Raw genomic sequence first — 12447 nt, 5'->3', positions numbered from 1 at the left:
ACCACACCACACCGTCACCACACCAACACCACAGCAGACCACACCACACCACACCACCACCACCACCACACCACCAACACCACAGCACACCACACAACATAACAACACACAACACAACACCACAGCATACCACACAATACAACACTCCACACCACTTCACCACCACACCACACCACACCACACCACACCACACCACACCGTCACCACACCAACACCAACACCACACCAACACCAACACCAACACCACACCACACCACAGCACCACACCACAGCACCACACCACAGCACACCACACAACATAACAACACACAACACAACACCACAGCACACCACACAACACCACAGCACACCACACCACACCACCACCAACACCACACCACACCAACACCACAGCACACCACACAACATAACAACACACAACACAACACCACAGCATACCACACAATACAACACTCCACACCACCACACCACACCACTTCACCACCACACCACACCACACCACACCGTCACCACACCACAGCACACAACACCACACCACACCACACCACACCGTCACCACACAACACCACACCAACACCACAACACACCACGCCACACCACCACCACACCACACACCACACCACACCACACCATACCACACCAACACTACACCGCACCACCACCACCACCACCACCCCACCCCACACCACACAGTCACCACAGAAAAACTGAAGCCCTACCCAGAGTGTTGGAGCCCAGGTGGCAATCCCCCTGGATGTCTGTGAGGGACAGTGCAGGTACCCGGGGTAGCTGGGGGTTTGGCACCGACACGACGCACTTCCTTGCCCAGCTCAGCGTGTTGGCCAGCAGCACGGGGCCGCTCTTCCAGCCTTTGGCTTCCTGGGGGATTTGAACCAATAATGATGATAATGATGATGATGATAATAATGATGATGATGATGATAATAATGATGACAATAAAAATATAATAATGATGATGAGAACAACAACAACAACAAAAATAATAATAATAATAATAATCACAGGCGACACTGCTTGGTCCAAGCAGACAGCCCAATTAGACATTAGGTCGGATATACTCTATCCATGGTCAGCCATGACCGAAGGAGGACTACTACTACTACCACTACCAATAATAATAATAATAATAATAATGATATCAATAATAAACATGATGATGATACTGATATGGTTGATGATGATGATGAGAAGAAGAAGAATACAATACAATGCAATGCAACACAATACAGTACAATGCAATACCACGCAATACAACACAATACAATACAATGCAACACAACACGAAGCAACACAACACAACACAATAGAGTACAATACAAGAAGAAGAAGAAAATACAATACAGTAAAATACAATACAGTGCAATACAGTACTATACAACACAATACAATGCAACATAATACAAGAAGAACAGTACAATACAATACAATACAATACGGTACAATGCAATACAATACAATACAATACAATACAATACAATACAATACAGTTCTAATCCATGTCATGCAGATCGGATACTAACCAAAGCAGTTCCAAGGGAGGCCATTGCTTTCTTCAACAGTTCTGCCCCTTCCTCTTCAATCTCTGTCCACAAAGTACATTTTATTTTTATATAGCACTAAAATACAAGCATAAGCAAGCTCTAAGCACTTTACAATCCGGTGCCTAAAGTGAAACAAGAAAGCATATAAAAAGTAGTAGAAACATAAAACAGAATTATTAATATTATAAAAACACAATGCAAAAATCTCACAAAGTGACATACTATCACTACTACAACTGTTACACTCCAACACTCACACTACCATACACACACAGACACACACATGATTAAACAGCTGAGATGACAGCAATTTTCACTTAAAATACATACATGTAAAAAGGAAAATAATTGTAATCTGCATGCCACAGATTTTGTAAAAATTGTAAAATAAAATGTTGGATAGAAAAGGTAAAAGGGGTAAAAATCAGGTCATTCTTCCATTCGAACCACACCACCACCATCTATCTACCCACCCCCATTCTCTCTACTCTCCCATCACACACACTCATATTGCCATGGGCCTGGGACAACAGCACTATTTGGGTTATGACAAGTATTTTTTAAAGAGATAAGTTTTAAGATTTGCTTTAAAGGTAGATAGATGAGTTGTTTGTCTGAGAGCAATAGGCAGATAATTCCAAGTTGTTGGGCCGAAGATGGAAAATGACCTCTTTCCACAGGAGTTAAGGAAGTATCGGGGAACAGTCAGCTGGGAGGAATCACACACATCAGCCAACAGTGAGAATATGGCCATCAACAAACTACCCAAAAATTTCACTTGCTGAACAGTTCAGCTCAGTTCAGTTCATTTGCCCAAGGATGCGTCACTGCATTCAGACAAATCCAAACATGCTTTTATAATGATAATAGTCTTTCCAAGTTCGAAGAGACACTCGCTCAGCAGCACGAGGAAAAGAGAATGAGAAGAAAGACTGCAGCCCAGGCAGACAGACCAGCGTCAGACTTCATCTGTGCCCTCTGCCACAGGGACTGTCATTCCCGCATCGGACTGGCCAGCCACACCCGACGCTGTACCAGAATAAACACCTAGAGCGCAACTTCATAGTCTTCCGAGACTGAAGGATGCCTACCTACCTGAATGATAATAATGATGGATACTTATATAGCACATTATCCAGAAATCGCTCTCGGTGCTTTTGCAAAAAACACTTCTGTTTACATAACACATTACATCAATGTTACTTACACACACCAAAATGTGACTAACTAAACACACACACACACACTCACACACACAATGCATACATACATTTTAAGATACATACATACAAAGCAGCTACCCTCCACACATATGTACACACAGACACACACAAACGAACACATACACAGACAGGCGCGTGCGCTTTCACACACACACACACACACACACACACATTCATGCTGGAAGTGGCATAGCTCATGCTACACCACATCTGTTAAACGGATGCCTGACTAGCAGCATAACCCAACGCACTCAGTCAGTCAAGTCTTGAGGGAAATAATAAAATAACAAACGGGGATGAAATTTTCCATCCTGGGGCAAGGAAGGGGTTAAACATGGACTGGGCGAAAGGAAATTTTCTATCTAAAATTACGTTTAAGTAACATACTTACCGTGACCCACTAGTGCAGACTCTGGCAGGGGTCTGACATTCCTGTCCTGTGCAAACTACAATCCACCTATGCGGAGAAAACGAAAGTACCTCCCGAAAGTAGGTAAGCTCCCCTTTGTCCCCCTGACTAGCGCCCTCTTTTTACGAAGGGGTTAAACATAGACTGGGCGAACTGATATTTTGGCTAAGCACATGATGATGACTTGATGTACTGATCAAATGACTGATAAGTGGAGGGATGGGTTCATCCGGTCGATGGTACAGAAGTATCAGGACGAAAAACCAGTCACTTCGCCAATAGTTTTTTTTCCCAAAGCAGTCAATGCCCTGTCTCTCGAACAAATCCAGTGTGATAAATAGAATTGTGCAACCCAACAACCATCTACCTGAAGATCTAGTCATCAGCCCCATCCACATGTAATACGCAGCTTCTGTTCAAACGTGCGTGTGTGTGTGTGTGTGTGTGTGTGTGCAATGCATGCAGGCGTGAGTATGCACAAGTTTTTATATTGATATGCACTTGTATGTATCTTATTTCTACTGTATCTGTGTTTGTGTATGATTTTCGATTTATGTTCGTATCTTGTTATGTACTATCCCCCCCCAATATTCCTTGTGACCCCGGTACACTTGGTAATAAAGACATATTCTATTCTATTCTATTCTATTCTATTCTATCTATTCAACAGGTTGGCGCTTTGCCAAACTCATTCAGATTCAAAGAAGAATGAAAAAAAATAATAATAATGAAAAGACATTTTCTTTTAAGCTCTCATGCAATGCGTACCTTGGTAGAACCGGTGAGCATCATCATAGACCTGCACAGACCAATACAGTTTGTGTCAGTATTTTAGCTGCAATACTTTTTTTTTTTTCACTCCACGTTTTCACATCCCATACATTTTAATGTATTTGCTTAGATGTTTATTTTGTATTGTTCTTTGTTCTATATGTCACATAAACAGTGACAGATGTACCATGACACAATACAACAGTGACAGATGTACCATGACACAATACAACAGTGACAGATGTACCATGACACAATACAACAGTGACAGATGAACCATGACACAATACAACAGTGACAGATGAACCATGACACAGTACAAGAGTGACAGATGAACTGTGACACAATACAACAGTGACAGATGAACCGTGACACAATACAACAGTGACAGATGAACCGTGACACAACACACACACACACACACACACACACACACACACTTTGCCATTGTGTCATGGTACATCTGTCACAGACACCCACTACATGATGACATTAATAGCAGAAGGTCAGACATAAGTGGTAGGTTCAGAGCTCCACACGCAAGAACATCTCGCTACATTAATTCATTCATTCCTGCAGCCATTCATGCACACAATCAAAACATCTAATACACTAACTCATGAGTGAACCCTCCCACCCCCACCCCCAAGCCCACTCGCCACAGCAACACCTGAACTTCACCAGCAGACGAGTGCATGGGAGCAGACATTATGCGTGCATGTGGGACTGAGCGGGTGAGCACGAGCAAGCATTTCTCTGTGTGTGTGATCAGAAGTGATTTTTAAATATTTTCTTATTTTACTTGGATTTCATGTATCTTAATGTTAATGTACTAATTTTATTGGTGTGACATATTATGTGCATGCATATGTTGTATGTGTGTGTGTGAGTGCGTGTGTGTGAGTGTGTGTGTGAGTGTGTGTGTGTGTGTGAGTGTGTGTGTGTGTGTGTGTGTGTGTGTGTGTGTGTGTGTGTGTGTGTGTGTGTGTGTGTGTGTGCATTTTACTTATATATACGATTTATTCCCTTGATGTTTTTATTAATGTATTGTTGTACAATACCTTATGGTCTTAACGTGTGTGTGCGTGTGTGCGTGCGTGCGTGCGTGCGCGCATGTCATTTTTAGTAATCTATACCCTTTTTTTGTTCGATGTTTTCATTTGTAAATATTGTTGTGCAATACCCTATTGTCTTAACATGAGTATGTGTGTGTGCGGAGGGGGGGGTTAGTCTATCGTCAGCTATTGTGAATTCTTATTTGACTAGTTTTAATCTCTTCTTATGTTGCGCATGATGATTTTATGCCAGTGTGTACGAGCCTGTGATTGCACAACTTAATTTCCATGTGGATTAATAAAGTGCTTTTGATTTTGATTGATTGATTGACAACAGTGACAGATGAACCGTGACACAAGACAACAGTGACAGATGTACCATGACACAATACAACAGTGACGGATGAACTGTGACACATACGACAGCGACCAATGAACAGTAACACAATATAAGAGTGACTGATGAACCATGACACATACGACTGTGACAGATGAACCATGACACATACAACTGACAGATGAACCGTGACAAACACAACAGGTGACAGATGAACTGTGACACATAAGACGGTGACAGAGGAACCTTACCACATACGACAGTGACACATGAACCATGACACAACAGTGATGGATGAACCACAACACACACAAAAGCGACTGATGAACCATGAACACAATACAAAAGTGACAGACGAACCGTGACAATACAACAATGACAAATGAACCGTGACACATACGACAGTGACAGAAGACCCGGGCAGCACATCATGGAACTGGTTCAGCAGCAGCAGCTTCCACAGCCGTTCAATGGCATCCCTGGGGTACACCTCCCCGGCTGCCTCCCCCCCCTCCCTTCCTCCTCCGTGCTCCAGCGCCTGAACCAGCGCCCACAGCTGTTCCACGTCTTGTAAGAGGAACTCGCACTGTCTGTTCCGCTTCTTCACCTGTTAGGAAGAGGTGCAGACAATGGGAAAACATATAAATCACTGAAGAAAAGTAGGCACAAATACAGTTCACCTTTTAGGAAAATTGTATTGTATCATTGTATTACTCTTTCTGTTACAACAGAGTAATCTTGTGTAAAATTCGGGCTGCACTCTCCTGGGACAGCACGTCGCTACACTGATAGCACCGCACACTTTTTAAAATTTTTTCTTGCCAGCAATTTTATTTGTTTACCTATCGAAGTGGATTTTTCTATAGAATTTTCCCATGGACAACCCTTTTGTTGCCGTGGGTTCTTTTACGTGCGCTTAGTGCATCCAAATGACTAGCGTCTAGGTCAAGGTCTAGTGGAGGGGAGAAAATACTGGCGACTACGGGGTTCAAACCAGTGTGCTCAGATTCTCTTGCTTCCTTACATGTTACCTCCAGGCCAACACTCCACTGACCTACACTCCAAACGTACAGAGAATGGGGTAGGAGACATATCTGCTGAAGTATACTGCAATCAGAAAAGTGGGCACAAATACAGTCAGTCACATCCATGCACATAAGCCTTGGACATGCTTCTGATGTATGTTAACCATTCTTTTTTTCTTTCTTTTTTTCTTTTTTTTTGGTGGGGGGGCCAGCTGATTCAAAATACTGACCTGAACATATACTACACACACACACACACACACACACACACACTCACACACACACATACACACACTCACACACACACATCCCCTTCCCTACCCATCCCCTTAACACACACACACACACACACACACTCACACACACACACACACACACACACACACACACACACTCACACACACACATACACACACTCACACACACACATCCCCTTCCCTTCCCATCCCCCTAACACACACACACACACACACACACACACACTCACACACACACATACACACACTCACACACACACATCCCCTTCCCCACCCTCCCCCTAACACACACACACACACACACACACACACACAGAGGAACAACGTCCCTGACCTTTGCGTGTGTGGTGTATGTGCCGTTGTGCAGCTCCAGGTAGAGCTCTCCCCTCCAGGTACAAAGCCTCCTGGCCGTCTCCTCTTCCTCCTCCACTGCCCTGAAGAACTCACCAGGGCCCCTCATCTCCACCCTCAACACACACACACACACACACACACACACACACAGGCATGCATACGATATCACTTAAAGTGGGAAACCGTAAAACTGCTGACTACTTCGACAACTAATAAACAATCAAGAGTGGTAACTCTCCATGCACAAGGAACATAACAAGTCACAAAGTCAATGCTGCTCAAGCTACAAATTCAGCGAGCACACAGGTAAATAAAAGGTACACTGGAACAAACCCAGGTACTTCCTCTTTGTTGTTTATTAATCCTTTACTCTCCTGCCTCTTTAGTCTTTGCTTACTACAACTACTACTACAATGCATACATACACACACACACACACACACACACACACACACAGTTTGGCATGCGCATGCATACACCTGCACACAACACACCTACCCAGTTCCCCCCACTCACCATTCAACTCCCCCCAACCCCCCTAACCAACACCTCCACCCCTCCCCCACTTACCTGGGCAGTCCATCCACATCACGCATTCTCTTCAGTCTCTGCAGCATGTGTTCACTGCACACAAAATCAAATATCAATGTATGACAGTCAGTTGTGTCTGACTATGACCATCAGAACAGCAGAGAAGGCAACAGCTCTCTCGAGCCTCTGGGCTAGAATTTGATTACAGTGGAGAGTGCCGTGCTTAAGTCACACCCCTATTCTCTGGGCCAAGATGGCTTTAGAACAGTCAGTGTTGAGATGGCCCCCAAAGGCCAGTTAGCCCTCAAGGCTGCAGCACTAAGAGCCAGTGCAATGCTGACTCCTGGTATGAGAGTCTTTACGAAAGACTAAACAGCAAATCAATTCCCACTGCAGTGGCAAAACCACTGATCATACAGTTCTCACTCTGCTGTTGCCCTAACTAAGCTCTCTGGTATAAACCCATCAAATCATTCAGCAAACACACCCCCGAAAACGGAGTATGGCTGCCTACATGGCGGGGTAAAAACGGTCATACACGTAAAAGCCCACTCGTGTACATACGAGTGAACGCAGAAGAAGAAGAAGAATTCAGCAAACGGACCTACCCAAAATTCTTACCATCAGGAACAGACGATACAAAAATCAGAAACAAACGAAAAAATTTTCAAGAATTCTGAGGCTGCCAGAAGACAACACTTCTGTCGCCAAGGGCTCTTTTTCAGTGTGCCAAGTGCATGCTGCACACGGGACCTCGATTTGTTGTTCCATCCAAATGACAAGACACTCAGTTTGATTTTCCAGTCTAACTCGGGAGAAATAGCAACAGGGGGAATCAAACCAACAACCTTGCGGATACTGTATTGTCAGGTATGTCACACACACACATAACACATTCATACACTCACTCACTCACATACACACATTAACATATACATGCACACACAGCACACACAATACACACACACACTCACACACACACAAACACACACACGCGCACACACACACACACACATACACTCTATCTCTCTCTCTTTCTCTCTCTCTCTGCTTTCATTTTATTAAATATTGTGTAGTGTAGACCCTATTCAGGGTGGGTACTGGATGTAAAAAAGCACACCAGTGCTTATCTATTATACTCGAAATAAAGAATTTGTCTTGTCTTGTCTTGTCTCTCTTGATTCACTCTCCCACATATATAATGCATTCTGCATACATGTACCTTGTGATAGAGTGTAGGATTGATTCACTCACTGAGGCACATAAATGCATTCTATGTACATGTTACTTGTGTCAGTGTGTAGAACCGATTCACTCGCTTCAGCCCATAAAATGCATTCTGTGTACACCTTACTTGTGTCAGTGTGTAGAACCGATTCACTCACTTCAGCCCATAAAATGCATTCTGTGTACACCTTACTTGTGTCAGTGTGTAGAACCGATTCACTGACTTCAGCCCATAAAATGCATTCTATGTACACCTTACTTGTGTCAGTGTGTAGAACCGATTCACTGACTTCAGCCCATAAAATGCATTCTATGTACACCTTACTTGTGTCAGTGTGTAGAACCGATTCACTGACTTCAGCCCATAAAATGCATTCTATGTACACCTTACTTGTGTCAGTGTGTAGAACCGATTCACTCACTTCAGCCCATAAAATGCATTCTGTGTACACCTTACTTGTGTCAGTGTGTAGAACCGATTCACTCGCTTCAGCCCATAAAATGCATTCTGTGTACACCTTACTTGTGTCAGTGTGTGACCGATTCTCTCACTCAGGCCTACAAATGCATTCTGTGTACAAGTTGCTTGACTCAGTGTGTAGGACTGATTCACTCACTCAGGCCCATAAAAAACATACTGTGTACATGTTACTTGTGTTAGTGTGTTAAATCCACTCAGCCCATAAAATGCATTGTGTGTACATGTGACTTGACTCAGTGTGTAGTATTGATTTACTCACTCAGGCCCACTCATTTCACTCAACCAGGCCCATAAATTTCACTTAATCAGGCACATGAATGCATTCTATTGCATAAAAACATGATGTCAGTGTGCAGCACTGGTTCACTCACTCAGGCCCACAAAAAGCACTCTGCCTACATGTCATCAGCGTCGTGTGTACCATTCACTCACTCAAGCCTACAAATGCGTTCTGCGTACGTGTTGCTTGTGTCAGTGAGCAGGATTGATTCACTCAATAAGGCCCTATAAATTTCACTCACTCAGACCCATAGAGTGCATTCTGTGTACGTGTTACTTGTGTCAGTGTCCAGGTCTGTTTAACTCACTCAGGCCCATGTCCACCGTCCCCGTAACCAAAGAGAAAGCAGCTGCGAGAGGATCGACCTTTGTCCCGGAAGTTGTTCACCGTGTACAAGAGCTGAAAAGAGAAATTCATTTGAAGTATTAATTAATTAATCAATAAATGGATGGATCAATGGATGGATGGATGGATGGATGGATGGACTGATTGACTGACTGACTCACTGATTGATTAACTTATTTATTAAGGAATACATAAACAGATAAATAAATGTTCTAGTGTCATGCAATAAATAAATAAATAAACAAACAAACAAACAATGAATGAATAAACAAATAAAAACAGACAAACAAACAATAAACGAACAAAATGAATAAACAAGCAATAAACAAACAATTAAACAAACAAACAAATAAGCAAACAAACAAATAAATAAATATGCACATTAATACAGAACGTTGAAGAATCACAACAATGCACAACCAATCACAAAGCATGTCTCAAGTTTCTGCGTGGCACTGACACTCATTACACACTTCTGTTCTCTGGACGTCACACACACATTTGACATCTGAATCAAACAGCAAATGCTTCCACATGAGAAAATTGATCGGCATGCAACCTTTAGTGGAGGAGGCTTTTGTTAGAGGGAGAGAGCCCCTAGATAACCCATGACTTAAAATTTTGGAGCAGTTAGTTCCCTGCTAACTTTTTTTGTCAACAATATGGTGGCTGTTGGTATTGACTGAATAAAAGTCCTGAACTGAACACCCTGCCTGCTAAAGCACAGGTTCAAGTGAGCAAGAAATAAGTAACAACAACAACAATAATGCCATGAATGTTACAGCGCTAAAAAAATAATAAATTAAAAAAAAAACACCTCAGTACAAGATGATATAAATTACAGTTAAAATGATAAAGTAAAATTAATGGCAACCTCCAATTCATCAAGCTTATCAAATTCCAATGTGTATATATATGTTTATTTGTTTATGACTATTGTATAATTATGTGTGAAAAAGTGTGTATGAATAGAATAGAACAGATTTTATTGTCATGAAACCGTAAGGTTTATAAGACACAAGTGCAATGGTAAATAAATGAATGAATGAAAAACACACAATTAATCAATCAGTTAATGCAGTAAATTGCAGCAGCATTCATAAACAAATTTTCCTAATCTTGTTTGTATATATTCATCATCTGTTAGCATCACCTGACTGGGAATATTTCCTGTGTTATTCGAATTTTGAATATCTTTTAAAAATTGCTGCCTTAAGGTTTTATATTAAATACAATGATCAAGAAGATGGATTTCGTCTTCTAGGATGTTACACTTGTTGCACAATCTGTCTTCTTGTGGAATATTTAAATATCTACCTTTATCTATCTGTATGTGTGTGTATGTGGTTTTGGTTTTGTTGTTTAGGGGTTTTTTTGTATTTTGATCATTCATTTAATGTACTCTATCATTATTTCCATTTAATGATAATCTTGATATACCCTAGTATTATTTTTCCTTCAGGTTTTTTTCTTTGATTTTTTTTTGTTTTGTTTTGTTTGTTTTTTTGTTTTTTGTTTTTGTTTTTTGTTGTTGTTTTTTTTGCATGTGTGTGTATGCGTATAGATATTTCAATGTGTGTATATTTTGTAATGTATTGTATTCTCAATATTTGCTCATTAAAAAAAAAAAAATTAAGTATAAATCATTAACAGCAAACAACAACTAAACATACTCCTATACACACAGTAAAAAAAAAAATTAAAGAAAACAAATAAAAATAAAATGAAATAAATAAAAGAAAGAAGAAGAAGAAGAAAAGAAAACCTCTCTCCAACCTCTTTCACAGTTCCCTCCATGCCGTAATTGTCGCCGGGCGGGAAGTGGGCCAGCACTCGAGTCTCGTCGAGACCTTGCCACCAGAAGGTGTGGTGCTGAAAGGACAACATTCATGCCTTGATAAACCCATTCAGTGCTGAATATTGGTTTGAGACGAGATGAGACCCGTATGGCACTGTGTCTGGGGTGTTATTGCTATTTTTTTGTCTATTCTGACAGTGGTGGGAAAGGTGTGGTGTGGTGTGGTGTGGTGTGGTGTGGTGTGTGTGTGTGTGTGTGTGTGTGTGTGTGTGTGTGTGTGTGCAAATGTGAGATGTGTATATGGGTAATGTGGGAGGTGGGGAATGTGGGCGTATGTGTACGTGTGTGTTTGCATGTCTGTGTGTCTGTCTGTGTGTCTGTGTGTGTGTTTGTGTGTCTGTGTGTGTTTACGTCTGTGTGTGTGTGTGTGTGTCTTTTTGTGTTGGTATTTGTGTGTGTGTTTGTGTGTGTGTGTGTGTGTGTCTGTATGTGTGTGTGTGTGTGTGTAAGTGTGTTTATCCCCCACTCCCATTTTATTTTCTCCAGCTAATGAAAAAAGTACCATGTGATTATATGCAGCACTGAAATAAATAAAAAAATTAATTAAAAAAAAGATTGTGCTCTGTGGACTTGCATGCAAATGAGGCGCACAAAAAAAGAGAAGAGAAAAACATACCATACAATAACGCACAAGTGCAACAAGCTATAAGTATTTTTCAGAGCAGTATGTAGGTTTTGTTGTACATAAGTAATTATTACTTTTTTTAAGGCAGAGCAACTGTGACAAGCCTG

General features: G+C 41.7%; 1 protein-coding gene across 1 annotated transcript in view; it reads right to left on the bottom strand.

The window, feature by feature from the left end:
• The window catches only part of LOC143297859 (alpha-mannosidase 2C1-like), a 46428-nt gene that overhangs the window by 19193 nt on the left and 14788 nt on the right, over positions 1-12447 (bottom strand). The window contains exons 13-20 of the mRNA XM_076610383.1: positions 11634-11729; positions 9820-9911; positions 7564-7617; positions 6974-7106; positions 5758-5964; positions 3963-3993; positions 1542-1603; positions 720-879 (exon numbers count right to left, since the gene is read on the bottom strand). Coding sequence (XP_076466498.1) covers positions 720-879; positions 1542-1603; positions 3963-3993; positions 5758-5964; positions 6974-7106; positions 7564-7617; positions 9820-9911; positions 11634-11729 — 835 coding nt within the window. The remainder of the gene's footprint in view (positions 1-719; positions 880-1541; positions 1604-3962; positions 3994-5757; positions 5965-6973; positions 7107-7563; positions 7618-9819; positions 9912-11633; positions 11730-12447) is intronic.

The sequence above is a fragment of the Babylonia areolata genome, chromosome 23 (assembly GCF_041734735.1).
Source record: "Babylonia areolata isolate BAREFJ2019XMU chromosome 23, ASM4173473v1, whole genome shotgun sequence".
Lineage (NCBI taxonomy): Eukaryota > Metazoa > Mollusca > Gastropoda > Neogastropoda > Buccinidae > Babylonia > Babylonia areolata.
Note: the sequence above shows the minus strand (reverse complement) of the source record. Positions and strands in the feature narration are given on the sequence as shown.